Source organism: Nelumbo lutea, chromosome 5 (genome assembly GCF_056320005.1).
Source record: "Nelumbo lutea isolate HS-2025 chromosome 5, American lotus-T2T, whole genome shotgun sequence".
Classification (NCBI taxonomy): Eukaryota; Viridiplantae; Streptophyta; class Magnoliopsida; order Proteales; family Nelumbonaceae; genus Nelumbo; species Nelumbo lutea.
In genome coordinates this window covers 60316955-60336310 of record NC_142688.1, presented here as the reverse complement: position 1 = coordinate 60336310, position 19356 = coordinate 60316955, and the positions used below count along the sequence as shown (strand labels likewise).

The following is a 19356-nucleotide window of genomic DNA, read 5'->3' as shown; positions in this document are numbered from 1 at the left end:
ATTCTGTTCTTCCATTCTTCCATTTATCAATTTTTTCTATTTATCCATGTTTTGGTGTTTCTACTTCAGGCTCGGTACCGAGTTCCATGATCCACTGAACATGGCGTAAACGCTTCTGCTTTCCACCTAACCGAGAGTTTTTTAGAAACCCTTGAATTGGTATTCAAAGTTTCAAACCAGGCTTATATCAGCTGATGTGTATCGTATTGGGGCCTTCCCGATACACCCCTATAGAGGGTGTATCAGGTCAGGCCATGGTTCTAAGGGTAGCCGGAACTTAAACTGATCCTTCTGAACTGGTTTTGAAAAAATAAATAAATAAAACATAAAAAAAAAGCACCAATACAGGCTGATACACCCTACCTGCATATCGGCCTGTATTGATATTTAGAACCTTGATTCTAATTAATTTTTATTTTGGGATAATAGCATATAAAGGGCAACTTTTGGGGTTTAATATCAATAAAGGTAATATATTTAAAAAAAAAAATTCAAAAATAGGTTAACTTTTTAAAAAATAATATCAATAAATGACAAAAACATTGTTCATCTTCTTCTTGTCATTTGTTCACCAGAGCCACCGTCTGCCGCCGCCCAACGCCGTCTGTTGCCGCCCACCACTACCTGCCACCGTCATCCGTTGCCGCTCACCTCCGCCTCTACCTCTGGCAATGTTGCTGGAGGTGGCCGGAGGCAAAGGTGGTGGCAACGGCGCTGGTGGTTTCTGTCCAACACCACTGCCTTTGCCCACCTCCGTCAGAGACGGGTGGTGAGCATAGGAATGACCACCAGCGCCGCCACCACCACCTCTGCCTCCAACCACCTCCAGCAACGTTGCAGGAGGCAGAGGTGGTGGTGGGTAGCAATGGACGGCGGTGGTGGGCAGCAGCAGACGACGACTAATGAACAAATGGCAAGAAAAGAAGATGAACAGTATTGTTACCCTTTATTAATATTATTTTTAAAAAATTAACCTATTTTTAAATTTTTTCTAAATATATTACTTTTATTGATATTAAAACTCAAAAGTTGCCCTTATATACTAGTACCCTTTTATTTTTGACGTTTTATATTACAAAGGGATTGACCCATTCGGACTGGACAGCTGAAATGCTGACCCAGAAATCAATGGTCAAAGTGGTTTCGTTTTCAGCTCAGCTTTTAAAACCTTGACCAGTTAAACCAATTCAGCTATGAGCTATTTAGAGTTTTACAATCCGAAACCTGGCTTGGTTGAAGTGCAGACTGAAGATTAGCATACAATATCCTTGGCATGATAACATGTACAAGTGATCAAAGTAAAACAATTTTTCAGCTTACAAAAGGGATCATATGCTGATCGAACCAGTTCAGCTGTTCTCTATTTCATGGATATTCAGGTCATCGTCAAGAATTAGTGTTTCAAGGTATCCTTTTACAGATAGACGGGTGCTTTACATAGTTCCGTTATGTATTCCAAGCACCCATCATCTTTTTCACACAAAAAAAAAAACAGTACTTCACAAACGACCCATGCATAGAACGGATAAAGATAGCTAAAAATAAAACGCATACAACTCATGGTTTTCTTTGATAAATATTTGCACATTCATTGCCATGGTAGACTTCGTCATTTGTTTATATCAGGACGGTGCATGATGTGGCACCAAGTGATCAGCACAAGAATATCACACGACATCCTCTTAAAAGGAACCAACCCCTTCTCCAGACAACAGTAAAGCCTCGCTCACAAGATAATCACCCTAACTTCAACTATTGATTCTAAAGAATGCAAGGGGAGAGACCTTTGCATCATCATGCTTGGTCAATCACTAGAATCAATGCTTCCACTGTTCGAGCTGCTGGCATTGCGACTGTGCAATGAGAGGCCCCTCATGTGACCCACCAATGCCGAACCATCCCCCCTTTTCTCCTGAAAGAATTTCTCCCTCTCAATGTGCTTGGCTGGGGGAGGAGGGATGACAACAGCTGGAGAAGGTGCAGTAGGCTCTCTTGGTTCCAAAGACAATGGGCGTATTAGTGGACGATTCAGCCTATCTGCATGAATTGATCCAAGTAAAATAGAGGAATGGTCCAAATGATCCTCATCCTCAGGTCTTGCACAAGCTTTTCCTTTCCGAATTCTGCAAGGTTGCATTAGTAAAGGAAAATATGTCATAAAGACATATATCATTTACCAACTAGGAGAGGGTGCAAATGCAATAGTACAAGTAATATGTCCTCCAGGAAAATGAGAAATACATAGTGCTCCCACTGGATTATCATCTAATGGGCCATTGTAAAACAGTCAGCAGTTATGTCTGGGTTTTGCCTTACACTGACAGATAAAGCAACCATACAATAGCACCTACAGTAATGGCTCATTAGCACCGCAGGTGGGGTTTTACACCCATCCGAATTACAGAATATCAAAATCTGTATATCATGATATTAGGTCATTTTAATTTGCAAGGCCATAATATCTCATTATGATGTACTATGGGATTCATAGGATTCCAACACACTTGAAACACCTTCTCCTGAACTAATGTATGTCAGAGGAAGTGCTACACATTCTACAATATGTGATGTATGTCAAGAGGAAGTGCTACACATTCTACAATATGTAATGTATGTCAGAAGCAAGACAAGTGGAGCTTTCATAGATGCCCACATTGACAAATGCCTGCTTTTCTAGAAGCCCAATTCAACAAATTTACAGTTTGTTGCTCTTGACTACTTGGCCACTCTCCCCTTTTGTTAGAAAATGTGTATCTCCTCAAATCCAACAGATGTATTGTACATATTTTATTATAAATAAAAGAACATTTATTTCATGTGTCATTGTGTTGTTTTGCTAAATTTCCCCTTAGTTCATATTAGTTTTATTTATGAGACCACATAATTGTTATAATGTAGACTTAAATGTTTACAACTAGTGGATAGGCTTGGGGAATCTATCCTAACAAGGTTATCATTTTCACATTGCCCAAGGTAGTGGAGCAATGGGTCTCAGTTGCTCGGGTTGTGACTTAAGGTGTGAGAATGAATGTTTACTAGAAACATTGAACTGGACTGAACTCAAATGTGTTCCTGGACTTTGTGACAGGTGGAACAATTATGTATTGCTTTTAATCCCTAGACCTGATATTGGTATCAGATTGAGTAACAGACTTGTCTATCAAAGATGGGGTCAAATACTTGGGTATGTTGAGGTATTCAAAGATGTTATGCCAATTGATGATCAAATGATCTACTACCATGTTAGGAAATAGGGAATACTTTGTACAACTTCCTCTTTGGATTCCTAAATCTACCAGTAATAGGATTATCTGGATCCTCAATGAAGGATCCATTGGTTTTGGAAGTTGGAAACCATGAGATAAAGACGGGAAAAAAAAAATCCTTCCCTTAATATGGTGCCAAGCATTATTAATAGAGAGATTAAGTGCAAGTGATGGATTGGGCTTCCTAGAGACCAATTGCGTATATGCAACCTAAACAAGAGCATGGAGGAATATCTAATACTATTTATCATTATGGGGATAAAGGAAACCTCAGTGACTCCTGATAGCTCCCAAATACAAGAGAATCCATGAGTTCAACATAAAAGGCTTAAACATAAATCAAAATATACCTCCTAAAAAGACTTTCAGCCTCCTCTTCCTCCTCTGCTTCTTCATGGCAAAAATGAATGGCAGTAGATGGTGCCCGAACTGAAAGAAGTGCATCGTGTCTGACCAGCACCTTTTGCAACTGATCATTTAGTTCAATTGCTTGAGAAACCATTCTCTCATCTCTGCAAAAAATTACAAATATAATATAAGTAGAATTCATGAAAAACCATAAAGGCATAACTTGCTGGATGTTTCATTGTATTGCCAATGATGGTTCGAAGTTTTAATTTTGATAGGCATTTCACCATATGAAAATGGAAAAAACTTTCAAAAATTTGGTTCAAATATCTAGAAAATCTGAGGAAATTTGGAAATATAAAAAAAGAATATGGAATTTATTTATAGAAATTTAAGAAATGCTAAAAACGATTCATGCAAAAACCAAGTTTAGCTCTTCTATCCTAACTCCACTTTAAGTTTCTTTAAGATGATATCTTAAATTGAGTCCATATTATTAAGACAGCTTTATATACCAAAAGCCTAATTCATGTTGTTGATTTGAAGGTATAGAATAAATAAATCCAAATAATCTTTCCATAAGTTTATGTAAAAGATGTGATTTGAGCATTTTCTATGCATCATGATTTTTTTTTTCTTTTGCGAGCATAGCTTGTGGGTTTCTTTAAAAATCTAAAGAAGGCAATAGTATGTCTTTCATAACCATAATGCGAGCACTCCACCACTGCTGCTTAACTGTAACTTCAAAAGTGATAGGCTTATAGATATTATTCACATAGCTCCAATCTCATCATCTCAGAATATGTTTTCATGACCATAAACCTTTTAATGTTTTAACCCTTGTAGGCTAAAAAATGACTGAAACAATTGATAGATACGAGAAATGCTGTTACTCCCAAAATATGTTTTCTTTTCCTGCTCTGATATCCATCTAGAATGTATCGAAGCAAATTATGCTACTACAAATCTTAGGTTCCAACGAGTTCCAAAACTAAGTCCAAATCTGGGCATCCTCCTGTACCATTCAAAATAATGGAACTACTAGATTTTGACAATTCTGTCCTAGTGTACAAAAGTGCTATAAAATTACAAATGTTTTGACCTCAACCAGAAAATGAGATTTATATTAGTAAGTGTAAATGGACAATTCTGTCATGCACACCTAGAAAATAAAGTGTTTTATGTGTTGACCACACCATATCAGAGAACAGTTCAAACAGGGCAGAAAACAGACACGTACAGGTGTGTCTTAGCCCATATAGGGTATGTTACAACAGTCATCCTTATGTACAAAAGTACCATAAAATTCCAAATCTAATTCTCATCTCACTACAGAATATGTGTTGCAGACATGATAAGCTTTTGTCAAGTGGGGATCACTTGTTTAATATGGAAAATTTTCCATCTCCAATTTGCAGATGAAATGACCAAATTTGCCAAAGAAGAATATAGTGGGGATCAGTGATTTTTAAGATACATCTGTGACGCTACAATCCTAAACAAAGTGGAACGGAAGAACTATATTCATCAGTCATCTACATAATCACAATGTTTGGGATAAGGCTTCATTGACTAATCAAATGATGATTTCTGTCTTAAGGAATCATTTTATTGTTATTTTTTATTGGGAAATCTTCTCAGTTATTATAATGGCTGCTTCTTCCTATTTCTTTACTTTTTATCTACTTCAGTGTTAGTAGGTAGACCTTAGTTATGGACCTTAGTTTCTTTGTTTTTCTTTAAGTTATATTTATGACTTGTGTTAGTAGGTAGTAGGCCTTAGTTATGAGCCTGTTTTCTCTTATTTATTGTTTTTTATTGCTCTTTAGTGATGGACGCCCTACTAAAGGAACTCATGTAATTGTCCTTATTTTTTACCACAAAAGAATAAAAGAGATCATTGGGAGCTGAAGAGAGGTTTTGAACTACTCTCTCTTCTTCTTTTTCTTCCATCTTCTTCCTCCATCACTTCTCTCTCTTCAATCTCCTTTTCTCCTGTTTCTTTTCTTTTAATTCAGATTATTGTAGGTGTTATTTACAACTACCAATTCGAAGAAGATTAGATAGATTTCTATTTTCTGGTGATTGGGAAGAACATGTAGGAGACCTGATTCAAGAAGCCTTACCTTTCCTCATGTCAAACCATAAACCAGTTTTTCCGAGACAGTTTGTAGCAATTGCTGGTCCAAGACCTTCTAAATTTGAAAACATGTGGTTGGACTACCCAGATTTTTAAGAATGGGCAGAGGAAAAATGGGAGGGTTTCCATGTTTAGGGTTTGGTGGGTTTCAAACTGGCTAGAAAATTACAGTTGCTAAAAGAAGTGGAATAAATCAGTGTTTGGAAGGGTAGCAATTAGGAAGGAGATTTTGGAAAAATTGGTGCGGCTGGACAAAATGGAGGAAGACATGCTTCTTTCGAGGGAGGAGAGAGTGGAAGGAGAAAGATTGGATTTAGACTGAAAAACCTAATCTATAGAAAAGAGGAGAGCTGGAGACAAAAATCCAAAATGATTTAGCTAAAAGTAGGGTATAAAAACATGGCTTTCATTCACGCTTATGCCAATGCAAGGAGGAGAAATTTCATCTCAAGAATTCAGGTGGAAGGAGAGATGGTGGACTCATGGAGTGAAATTCAAGAAAAGGTGGTTGGCTTTTACAAGGCATTGTACACCTCAAAAAATAGAGGGATGTCACTCGGAGAGCTAATACCAAATAAGTTGAGTGAAAATTCAGCAACCTGAATTGAGAGAGTTTGGTTTGGAGGAAGTCAAAGATGCTCTAAAAGGCATCATTGGGGCAAATGTTCAAGGAGTTCCATAGAGAGAAGACTTTAGAGAAGATGGTGAATGCCACCTTCATTTCCCTAATTCCTAAGAAGGGGCAGTGGATTTGAAGGACTTTAGGCCAATAAGCTTAATCAGCAGCCCATACAAGTTGGCTAAGGTTTTAACCAAGAGACTGAGATATATGCTTCATGAGGTGGTTGGGGAATCTCATATGAATTTTGTAGAAGGGAGGCAAATTTTGGACAGGGTTCTAGTGGCAAGTGAACGCATTGACTCCCGCCTGAGGAATGGTAGACTAGGTTTGGTTTGTAAGGTTGATTTTGAGAAGGCCTATGACCACGTGGAGTGGGGTTTCTTAGAAGAAATCCAAAGTTTGATGGGGTTTGGGGAGAAATGGAGGGCTTGGATGTTTTCTTTTGTGTCTATAGTCTTGTTCTCAATATTGATGAACAGAATTTCATCAGATTTCTTTCAGCTTCTAGGGGATTGAGGCAAGGAGAACCTGTGTCTCCTTTGCAGTTTGTTATGGGTGATGGAGATTTTGAACTTGCTGCTAGAGAGAAGCCAAATGGGCTTAATTGATGGCTTTAAGGCAAGAGATGGACCTTGCATTACTCATCTGCAATATGCACATGAAACTCTAATTTTCTTAGATGCAAAGGTGGAACAGATGCTAAACTTGAGGGTAGTTTTTGAAAATTTTGAGCTGTTATCAGGGCTAAAGATAAATCTCTCCAAAAGCACTATAATAGCAGTTGGAGAGGTAGGGAGGGGAGTTTTGTTGGAGTGTGCTGATACCATGGAATGCAGAATTGGTGAGCTTCACATATCTAGGAATGCCGATTGTTGGAGCAGTGAAGTCATTGATAGAGGTTGGATGGGTGGAAAGCTAAGTATTTATCCTTGGGGGGGGAGGGGGCAAGAAATTTCATTTGGTGAGCTGGGACAAGGTGTGTAAACCAAAGGAGAGGAGAGGGTTGGGGATAAGGAGAATGAGAAATTTTAACAGGGCCCTATTGGGGAAATGGCTTTGGAGATTTAGTTTAGGGAGAGAGAACTCATTGTGGAGGAGGGTTGTGGTTGGTAAGTATGGAGTGGTGAGATTCAGTTGGGAATCAAGGGAGATGAGGGCTTCCTATGGGGTGAGTGTGTGGAAGGGAGTCATGACATTTAACAATGAATTCAGAGATCAAATTAGCTTTGCAGTCAGGGATGGGCCAAAGATCAGATTTTGGAGGATGACTGGTGTGGGGTGGGTAAGCTGTGTGAGTTATAAGCAAGACTATACAGGTTAACAGGCTGAAGTAGCTATCAGTGACTGTTATGAAAGGAGGGGGATCAGTTGATATAGAGTCCGAAATTCAGGAGGCTTTTAATGAATAGGGAAGTTGAAGAATGCATCTCTCTTTTAGAGAAACTAGAGAGTGTAAAACCTGCAACTCATCAGAGAGATGAGCAACTAGTGGAAAGAAAGCAAGAATGGAAAGTTCACAGTCAAATCGTACTATATGGCTATCAGCAGGACTGATTAATATTCAAGTCATCTTAAGGGAATCTGAGGAAACCCAGTCTCTCCAAGAGTTGAGGCTTTGGCTTGGCTGATAGCAATGGACAGCATTTTGACAGCCGATCACTTGAAATCCAGAGGTTGCCATATGGCTAGCAGATGCTGTCTTTGCAAGGAGCAGGAGGAAAATGCTAATCACCTATTTATATCCTGCAAGTTATCAGGATTCTTGTGGAGAAGTGTTTACACCAATGTTCAGGGTCTCTGGATTTCATCCAACTTCAACGGCAGAGATTTTCTCTACTTGGCCTAGGCTGAGTGGAAGTATGAAGGTGAAGGTGTTATGAAGTTGCATCCCATTTGCAGTATGCTGGAACATATGGAAAGAGAGAAACAGAAGGATTTTCTAAGACAAAGCCTTTAGGATGAACAAGATGGTTGCGGTTGTAAGCAGATTAGTGGCAGATTGGGTGCTGATTCACCCAGATTTCAGACAGTTAGAAAAGGAGGACTTGGGAAATAGGTTAGGGGAGGTCCTGGATTTTCAAATATGTAATGTGGAATTTGCTCATTAATCTTAAGTTGGTCTTTGTATTTGGGTGATGACTTTCCACCCTTAATCTGTAATCTCTTTTTTCCTTAATAAAATTTTTATTTACTTATCAAAAAACAAAAGAAATGAAACTGATGTGAAATTGGTTCAAGGGTGTTCAACCAATATCTAGACTTAAGAGGGACACTACCATGCTACATGTGGTAAAAGTTGCTAAAGCGAACAATGCAATTCAAGTAGCTCAGGATCTATTCCCAGAAATCATTTACAAATAATACCCTTACCGAGAGGTCATGACAAGATGCATTACTCGCTGCTTTTGAAATGAACATTGTTCTACAAGATCCAAAGTGAACTCATCTTTTGCTGCCTACAAAGCAATCCATAAGCAATCAATAAATATTGATTACAAATTGCATAAAGTCCATGAATCAATCAAGTAGAAAAGCAGGTCAAGCTGGGCAATATATAAGCACATTTCACAGCATACCTACACTAATTTGCCAACATATTTTCCCTCAAGATAAAATCTTTTTAGTAAAATCAATCAATGAAAATTACTTCAGGTGGCCTAGAAGATCAGCACATAGATCAGCACATAGACTAGCAAAACAAGGGACTACTAGGGAGGTATTTTTTGGCCCATTTTGTAATTCTGAGATACTTTGAGGGGTCAACATCCTAACAGTTGTACATTGATAATCCTTTATTGAATGAAAGTTACTGTTTCCAATAAAAAAATCAATCAAAATTTGCTTGAAGGGGTAACCTGTCTTACCCAGTCTGTTAACCAACATTTGAGAAGTCAAACATGGAAAAGAGAGAGACATTGAAGATAATGAGGTGGCATTCCCAAGGGACAGTGGTGTAATTACAGTATTGAGACACATATAGTTAGTCATGGCAAGGTTTTAAAAACCGACCTGGAAATGGAACCATTCTAGCCACCGGTTTTCAGGTCAGCGGTTCAACCATCTGGGTCGAACGGATCAGGCGGTTTAGTCTTTTATTAAGAGAAAGAGACGTATCTGGTTGTTGCCACTCGGGTAAGAAAGAAAGAAAGAAAGAAAACAAGAAAAGAAGGAAAGAAAAAAAGAGATAAAGGAGGGAGGGCAGAAAGGAAAAAAAAAAGGAAAGGAAGGAGGAGGAGAAGGATCATCTGACATTCACCAGCGAAGGAAACAACAATGGCAATAGAAACGCAACATTCGAGCATCAAATCTCTCTAATCTCAGATCTCAAATCTGATTTCACTATGATCTTTATCTCTCTCTGGGATGATCTCAGATCTGAGATCATTCTTATCTCAGAGATCATTCTTCATTCTTGTCTCAGGCCATCGTATTTGAATCTCCTCTGCCTCCTTGTTAAACTGGGAACCGCTGTCTGGATCGAATGGGTTGACCGCCCAGGTCAGCAGTTCTTTGACCAAATCAATTGTTTCTAGCCCAGGAATGGGTTAAGGGTGAAACGGAACTGGTTGCCTGGACGGTTTTGGGCCAAAGGGTCTGACCATCCGGGTCAACGACGGTTTGAAAACATTGGATCATGGTGTCAAAAGAACACAAAATCATATGGAATTCCGAAGTAGTTTTTAAATATAGAAAAAATGGAAGAACAAAGGAACATGGTATTGCAAATAAGAAAGGCATGAGTTGGGTTTTAGAAGAACTGTATATTGTTGGAATGAGAAAAATCAGAAAGTTCAGTGACTCAAGATGCAATTTGGAGAGTCAAATATGTAGCGATAAACAAGAATACTTGAAAGCCAACAAATGCAAGAACTTTATAAAGCTGAATTTTGATGGCAGCAGTGTAAGGAATCGAGGGCCCTCTGGGATTGGAGTCTTCAGGAATGAGGAAGGGATTGTTATTGCTTTATTCTTTGGCCCTATTGGAGAAGGTGACTCTCTTAGCGCTGAGATCCTTGCAGCGCTTGAAGGAATTCAAAGAGCAAAGGAATTAAATATCAGTCGTTTGATCCTGGAAGGTGATTCGAAGGTGGTGGTTAGTTGGTTGAAGACAGAGGACAGTGGTTTGTGGAACTTTAACAATGAAAAAAAACAGTTCTTATTGCCTGGGTAGGGACATTGAGATTCAGTACAGCTGGGTGAAGAGGAGTGCCAGCTCATTTGCGGATGGGTTGGCCAAGCAAAGAGTGAATAGGGAGTCTGTTTTTTGGGCTAGTTTTTAATCTTTTCTCTTTGCATTCCCTTTGTTTTCTGTTTTTGGGGAGCTAAGATATTTTATCTCCCCTTTTGTATCCATATTCCCTCTTTTCTTTTAATTTAATGAAGCTGGTGTTATTGATCAGAAAAAAAAAAAAAAAGCCAACAAATGCAAGAAGACACATGGAGGTGGACCATGTGTTTCAGAATAAGGTGCTTGAAGCACAAGTATGTGATATGTGTTGGTGAATCTAAATTTTTTAGGAAGTAAAAACAGGCTTTTCAAAATGGATTGCTCGGTTACAAGAAACAAAAAGCAGGTATCATTTTTTGGGGTGGATCCAATGAAATGGCAATATTGTCAGTTCAATAGGGCAGCAACTGGTTTTGGGTAATTATTGGGTATCCCCAATTGAAGACACCTTCCCCATCAGTGGTAGAAGAAGCTGATGAATGCCAAAAAGATCATGTAGAGAGACTGGGCCGAATTGGCCCTAGTATTTGTTTTATGTTTAAGCAGTGTTCTATTTATTTTGTGTTAATGGGCCTGCTAACTACTTTTTAATTTCTTTTAAGTTATTGCTTAGCTGGCCACCTACTTAAGGGCAGACATGTAATTAGCCTAATTAATTCAGATTAATAAAAGATTAGTGAAGGGAGAGAGGAACTCATCGAACTCTCTTCTTCTCCATCTGCTTCTTCTATTCCGCTGAAATCTTCTTTTCTGCTATAATCAATATTTTTCTATCAGATTTGAAGGACAGATTTACATCTTGGTACCAAAGCAGTTCTTCCTCCTTTTTTGTTTTCCTTTTCTTTCCCATACACCCTTCGAATCTGGCCGAAGAATGAGAGGACTGTTTGCCTAGTTGGTAGAGGGTGTATGGAGAGATAAGTTCCTGATCAATCAGAGGACTGTTTGCCTAGTTGGTAGAGGGTTTGGAGAGTGAGAATCTGGCCGAAGAATGAAGATTGCCAAGAAGTGAAGCTATTATTTTTCTACCCAAAACCCTAGCCAACTAGGGAGTTCTCAAGTTACAGGTTAAGGAGAAGGATTGGGTGTGGCGTTCAAGGCTTGGGAGGTTTATTTTGATCTCCAGAAGTGTGTGGTTGAGATTTGAAGAAGGTTGGGAGCTCTGGTAGGAGCAGCTACCTCTTCTCTCTTTCTCCCTGATAGCCAGGTGCAGTGAAACCCTAGTTTTTGAATCTCTTGGCACTGAACTGACCTTAGTTAGGTCCATAAAGACTGAAAACTAGTTTTTTTATTTTTGTTTGATCAATGGGGCAATCTAGAAGTGAAATGAAGCAGATGTCGGTATTTGAGGTTGGTCCGGTAGATTCCTTTTTGACCAGAGTGACCACAATTAAACTAGATGGAACCAATTATCTAGCCTGGGCAGTCTATACAAATTTATGTTTGTAGGGTATCTCACAAGCAGTAAGGAGAAACCTATAGAGACGGACCCTGCACATGAGAAATGGATGCAAGAGAACTACACAATGATTGGATGGTTAGTTAACTAGTTTACAGGCTTCTAGTTTAATTTCCTATTGAGAAGGTTGGGTCTGGATTTGGGCTGATGAAGGATGGTGAATCAGGATTTGTGGTGGGTTTGCAAGGTCAATAAATGAACCTTTGGTAAAGGATAAAACCGTTTGTGTTGTTAGAAGGGTTACTCCCTTTCATGTAAGGAACAACAGGAAAACAAGGTGAATGGTATACCCTGAATCTGGTTCAATACAATTGATGCAGGAAAATGATGTTGTTGACGAAGTTTCAAGTAAGGTAGACATACAAAAATTGGTGGATAGAGAGGTCACAATTGGGAAAAGCTTGGATCTGATGTTCTGGGTGGTGAGGAATTTGCTAGGAGAGCCTTCAAAGAATTTGAAAGAAAAAAGGAGGAAGAGAAAATGAAGAAAAAAGCTCAGCTGGAAAGGAACAAGGAATGGGATGAGGAATTCTCGAATCAAGAGGATGAGTTCACAGACGAAGTCTGATGTGGGCATCTGGAAGGGTTCTTGTGCTTGATTTGATTGGGGGCAGCTTCTAGACTTTTTTTTTGGTTCTTTGTATTGGGTCTACCTTGTGATCTTTATCAGAGTTGTTTGGGTATTCTTGTGTTCAAGGTGTGGTTTTCTAGGATCTTTTTTGGGTTTTTTGCGGGTGCTCCTTGCTTAGGGTGATGCCTCATCACCTCATGCTGTACTTTATATTTTCTTAATGAAGTTTTATTTGATTCTTCAAAAAAAAAAAAAAGGATATAAGAATCATTAAGGAATGAAAAGGCATATGGGGCCAATTTTTAACAAAAGAAGGGAAACTTTTGAGTCAAGATAAACATTATTTGTAAGAGAGGAGGATACAAAAACATTATTTGCAGATCATAGGGCTGGAACCTGGAGAATATATAGATTTTATGATTATGTGACAGCAAGTAGGTATGTCCGATTACCTGACTCACTGCAAGAAAATGCCACAGCAAGGGATTGAGGAGTCTACAAGGCAGAGCAATGGGGTTTCTGAGGTTAGCCTTGGTGACAACCAATGGAGCAGCCATCTTATAGAATCAACAAAAATCTACCATGTACAATCTCATCTCACAACCACCACACAAGGACCTGAAAGACATCCTTGTTAGTATTCAGCCCTAAGAGAAAGAAAGAAGAAGAGAATGTCAGATAGAGAGGGGCAGAAGTTAAATCTATCCATCTTCCCTCAATAACATATATACTTGTATACTTAGATTACAAGGATGCCCCTAGTAGGGTGGTAACACTAAATAGCAAGGAAACAAACAAAATTTGACCCAGTGTTTTAAAAGGTGCACCTCAGGCACACCAAGGCACAGAGGCAAGGCACTTTCCAGGCTGGGCGCCTCGCCTAGTCTAAGGCACACAACCATTGGACAAGTGCTCGCCTTTGCACCTAGGCATGCGCCTTAGGCCAGGCGACAGGTAGCCCAGGCGAGCGCTTGGATGATGTCTAAACTATAAGTCACTCCAAACTAGTAGTCGTACAAGACTACAGATTTGAACAGAAAATAAAAGAAAAAATAGAAGAGAAGAGAAGAGAAGAGAAGAGAGATGGAGAAGAAGAACTCGTGGAAGGGTTTTAGGAGAAGAAAGTGGTTGGTTGTGTTAAAACAGCCGCCCCACTCTTTGAATTTATATACATAGTTTCCTAATTGTGAAAGAACTTTAAGGCTTACATGGCAAGATAAGATAATTAAAAACTAATCCTAGATAAGATAGAATAGGATTGAAACAAATCCTACTAGGAAAGCTGATCCTAATCAAAGACTTAATTAAGTCTAAGTACAACTCAGGCTGTCACACGATTACACTAATGTGGGGTCCACAGTTTCCTACACTCCCCCTCAAGTTGGGAGTAGATGTTTGTCATTCCCAACTTGCATAGGTCTTCTTCTAACTTCTTTCTTGAGACAGCCTTGGTGAGAAGGTCTGCAAGCTGCATGTCGGAGGTGATGTAGGAGAGGCATACTTATTAAGATGTAACCCTTTCTCTAATAAAATGTCGGTCCACTTCAATATGCTTAGTTCTGTCATGTTGTACTAGATTATGAGCCATATTAATGGCAGCCTGGTTATCACAGTACAACATTAGGGGTTTCTCATAAACAATACCCAATTCCTCAAGTAATGATCTTAACCATAGAATCTCAGCCACACCATTTTCCATGGACCTATATTCAGCTTCAGCACTAGAACGAGAGACAACACTTTGTTTCTTACTCTTCCAGGAGACCAGATTACATCCTACAAAGGCACAGTATCCAGAGGTAGATCTTCGATCATCAAGACACCCAACCCAATCAGCATTTGTGTAGACTTCTATCTTCATAAATGCCTCTGCCTGGGGACCTCTTCAAATATGGTAATATCCTCTCAACTGCAAGGAGATGAGTAGTTCTAGGAGAGTGCATATACTGACTTACTACACTAACTACATAACTGATGTCAGGTCGTGTGAGGCAAAGATAGAGAAGTTTTCCAACTAACCGTTAGAACATAACTTTATCTTCAAGAGGCTTTCCACCCTTTGCACTAATCCTGTGGTTCTGTTCAATAGGTGTGTCTGCAGGCTTAACTCCCAACATTCCTGTTTCTTCTTGCAAATGAAGGGCATACTTTCGTTGAGAGACAAAAATCCCATGCTTGGATCTACTGCCTCAATGCCCAAGAAGTATCGTAGTTCCCCCAGATCTTTCACCTCAAACTCTTGATGAAGAAGTTGCTTAAGAGACTCAATTTCACCAGTATCACTCCCTGTTACTACGATATCGTCCACATACACAACAAGCAAAGTTACGGAAGAATCCACTCTCTTAATGAACAAGGAGTGGTCTGACTGGGCCTGCACATATCCGAACCTATCAAGTGCTCGTTTGAATCTATCAAACCAAGCTCCAGAGGACTGTTTTAGTCCATATATATAAAGCTTTGTTCAACCAGCAAACCTTTTTTCCTGTCTCTGTACCATAAAAACCAGGAGGCAACTGTATATAAACTTCTTCCCGCAAGTCTCCATTGAGAAAGGCGTTTTTAACATCCATCTGATACAACGACCAAGAGTTACTAGCCACAAGAGATAACAGGACTCTGATAGTGGTCTTCTTTGCTACTAGTGCAAAAGTTTCTAGGTAGTCAATACCATATGTCTGAGTAAATCCTTTTGCAACTAACCGGACCTTATACCTTTCAACGGAACCATCAACATTATGTTTCACAATGAATACCCATCTACATCCAACCAGTTTCTTTCCTTTAGGCTGATCAACTATCTCCCAAGTATTGCTTCTGATGAGGGCATCCATTTATGCTTTTATTGCATCTTTCCACTCTGGTACTTCCAATGCTTCCTGTATTGTTTTGGGAATGGGAGTATCAACAATGGATGCGAGAAAAGACTTATAGGAGGGAGACAAATGATCATAGGACAAGAACTGAGAAATGTTGTGAGCTGTGGATGTGGTACAACGGCGCTTGCCCTTACGAACTGCTATGGGAAGGTCAAGATCATCTAATGAAGGTGAAGGCTCCATGGTGGGATGTCTCTCATCTGTAGTATCTATGGTACCTGGATCTGGATCTGCATAAGGAGCCAGGGCTACTGTGGTACGGGGATCTGGATTTGCAGAGGGGACTGGGACTGGCTTGTATTGCTGATGTCCAAAATCAACCTGTCTCCATCGTCTATGGTAGACTCACATCCCTGCACCTTTGACAACCTTCCCCATTACACCCTTCTTCACTTAATGGGATTGGTAAAGGAACTTCTGATGAGCTGCTTCCATCCTCACTATTCTCCCCCTGAGGAGAAACCCTTGGATAATAGGGTTTATCCTCAAAGAAGGTGACATCCATTGAAACAAATCTTTTTCCAGAAATGGGTTCATAACAACAATATCCCTTTTGAGTTTGGGCATAACTAAGGAAAACACATTTGGAGGCCTTAGGATCAAATTTGGAACGATGAGGACCAAGGATTTGAACGAAGCAAGTGCACCCAAAGGTTTTGAGTGCAATGGTAAACAATTCTTTATCAGGGTATAAAAGGGTAAATGAAGGTTTCATGTCAAGAATCCGTGAGGGAATCCGATTGATGAGATAAACTGCTGTAAGAATAGAATCCCCCCAGAAACGTATAGACACATTTGAGGTAAACATAATGCCTCTAGCTACCTCTAATATGTGTCTATTCTTTCTTTCAGCAACCCCATTCCGTTGTGCTGTATGTGGGCAAGTACTCTGATGGATAATCCCATGTTCAAGCATGTAGGAGGCTAATGGATTTGCAAAATATTATTTTGCATTATTGGATCTAAAAATTTTAATTTTAACCCCAAATTGGGTTAAGATCATTTGATGAAAGATCCAGGTTAATGCAAGAACCTCATCTCGAGAACGCATAAGATAAACCCAAGAAAACCGAGTATAATCATCAACAAATAACAAGAAATATCTGTACCCTCCCATAGCTGAGGTATGATAGGATCCCCAAACATCAGTATGCACAATTTCAAAAGGAATATTGCTTATGCTATTACTTAATGAATAAGTTGTCCTGCAATGTTTTGCAAGCTCACAACTTTCACACTTCAAACTAGACATCTGAATAGATTCAAATTAACTAGGAAACAAACTCTTCAAAGCCTAAAAGGATAAATGACCCAGCATATTATGCCAAAGCATCACCTGATCAATAGACTGAGAAACAAAGGATTTCTTAGTTTCACTATCCTCCTGACGAGCACTTCCTCCAAGTAGGCAGATTCCATTTGTCCCACAGCCAGTCCCAATCACTTTCCTTGTCTCTAGATCCTGAAAAAACACATCGATCCGGAAAAAAGGTTACTGAACAATTCTGTTTTTTTGTAATGCTACTAACTGAGAGCAAGTTAGTATTAAGCTTAGGAACATGCAAGACGGAGGATAAGGAAATGGCATCAGACAACTTGATGTCTCCTTAGCCAGAAATAGTAACAAGGGATCTATAAGCAATGGACACTGTCTTTACCAGAAGATAAATGATAGGTAGAGAGAAGCGATGTCAAGCTAATCATATGGTCAGATGCTCCTGAATCTATTATCCAAGAATGTTCTGTATTACTTGGAGCTGAAGCATGATAAGTTGAGGCCCGATTACCTGATTGAGCAAAAGCTGAGGTTGAAGGAGCTGATGGTGGCTGAGGAGATGAGACTGAGTTACTAACTTCACTTTCCAATTGTGTCAAAGCAGCTCGGACAGCAGCTAGGGTGTCTAGAGGAGTGCCTCTTGAGGCTGTTAAGGCTGCACTATCAGTGTTAACAGTCATATTGGCATTCCCCTTTTTGTTTCTGAGTTTTACTGGAACTAGATGTGGATATAACTTCCAACAAGTGTCTTTAGTGTGTGTATTTTTCTTGCATTATTCACACACTAGGTCTTTCTTAGCCTCTTTCTTCATATCCTTTTCCTTATGTCCCCCAGACTTGGGTTTAACTGCTGCCAGGGTAGATTCGAAAGACTGCTGCCGCAACATAACCTTTCTCCTAGTCTCTTCACTGTGCACTAGGGAATAGGCTTGAGACAGAGTCACACCCTCTCTTGTCAACAGTTGTTGTCTTATAATATCATACTCAGAATTTAGACTAGCTAGGAACTCAAATACTCTGTTAGTTTCAACCTATCTTCTGTAAGTTTGTGCATCTCTCTAACTTTCCCATTCTATTGTATCAAGATGGTCAATTTCATGCCACTGAGATTTTAGGGTTGAAAAATAAACAGAGACTTGTTTCTCTCCTTGCCTGAGATTTCTAACTTCCAATTTCAGCTCATAAGCCCTAGCAACATTAAGGGGCTAAGAGTAGGTTTCCTTCATAACATCCCATATTTCTTTAGTTGTTTTTGCCCACAAGTAATTTCGGCTGATGTGTGGCTGCATGGAGTTGCACAGCCATGCCATCACCAAATAATTTTCCTGAATCCACCTAGCATGCGTGGGATCCTCCTTAGTCGGTTCCTTCACATCAAGTAGTTCAGCTTTCCTCTTCCCCCAATGGCCATCATGGCTGATAGGGACCACTCTAAGTAGTTTGAACCATCAAACTTTATAGTTGTAATCTGGAAGGTGTTTTCAGACATGCTAACTGAACCAGTCCGAAAAACACCCTCCCCTAGGCTTTTAAACTCCATTAATAATCAGTAAAAAGGCTTCCTAATTACTGTCCCAGTCGGCCTACTGGGTCTGCAGCAAGTAATAGCAGTAAATGAAATTTGACAGTCGGCCTATTGAGACTGATAGAAAAAAATAACAGTTCTGTTGTAATAGTCCTGCTGAAACAGCTCTTCCAGAGAGCAAAGAAGTCGAGGGAGACAAGTCCTGAAGCAATAACAGCCCTGATAAACCCTAAAGGAACTCTAGAAATCTTCTAGAGTTTTTTTGTACCTCTTATCCAGGTATTTTTACTACCGATCTTGAGAAAGATTGAAAAACTTAGCAGAAAATTCTGAAAAGCTCTGATCTTGAACCAGAAATCTTCTGAAATTCTGATTGCAACCTCTAGTACTGATCGAACAGAAATCCTTTGAAATTCTGATCGCCAACTCCAGTACTGATCAAGGGTTGATCTTGATCCTTTCCTCTTCCTCTGATTCTTCCTGGTTATGAAGGATATGATCCAATCTTTGGACTGCTGCTGTAGATAACCTCCAAGAATCAGCCAAAGAGAGCTTTTTCTACTCTTCCAGCCCTAGGCAGCTCTCATGTGGTCGGCTGGATCAAACTCACATGAGACTCCCTGATCCAAGCTCCGATACCAAGTAGTCGTACAAGACTACAGATTTGAACAGAAAATAAAAGAAAAAATAGAAGAGAAGAGAAGAGAAGAGAAGAGAAGAGAGATGGAGAAGAACTCGTGGAAGGGTTTTAGGAGAAGAGAGTGGTTGGTTGTGTTAAAACAGCCGCCCCACCCTTTGAATTTATATACATAGTTTCCTAATTGTGAAAGAACTTTAATGCTTACATGGCAAGATAAGATAATTAAAAACTAATCCTAGATAAGATAGAATAGGATTAAAACTAATCCTACTAGGAAAGTTGATCCTAATCAGATTTAATTAAATCTAAGTATAACTCAGGCTGTCACACAATTACACTAATATGGGGTCCACAATTTCCTACATAAATCAAAATCGAAAATATATGAAAAGAAAAACACAC

At 39.4% G+C, this 19356-nt stretch overlaps 1 protein-coding gene across 2 annotated transcripts in view; it reads right to left on the bottom strand.

Moving 5' to 3' along the window:
* Positions 1-1563: 1563 nt before the first annotated feature.
* The window catches only part of LOC148852660 (ENTH/VHS/GAT family protein), a 61886-nt gene continuing 44093 nt past the window's right edge, over positions 1564-19356 (bottom strand). For both annotated transcript variants that reach the window (XM_088944650.1, XM_088944651.1), the window contains exons 8-10: positions 8747-8832; positions 3617-3778; positions 1564-2123 (exon numbers count right to left, since the gene is read on the bottom strand). In XM_088944650.1, coding sequence (XP_088800776.1) covers positions 1805-2123; positions 3617-3778; positions 8747-8832 — 567 coding nt within the window. In that variant the 3' untranslated portion in view covers positions 1564-1804. The remainder of the gene's footprint in view (positions 2124-3616; positions 3779-8746; positions 8833-19356) is intronic.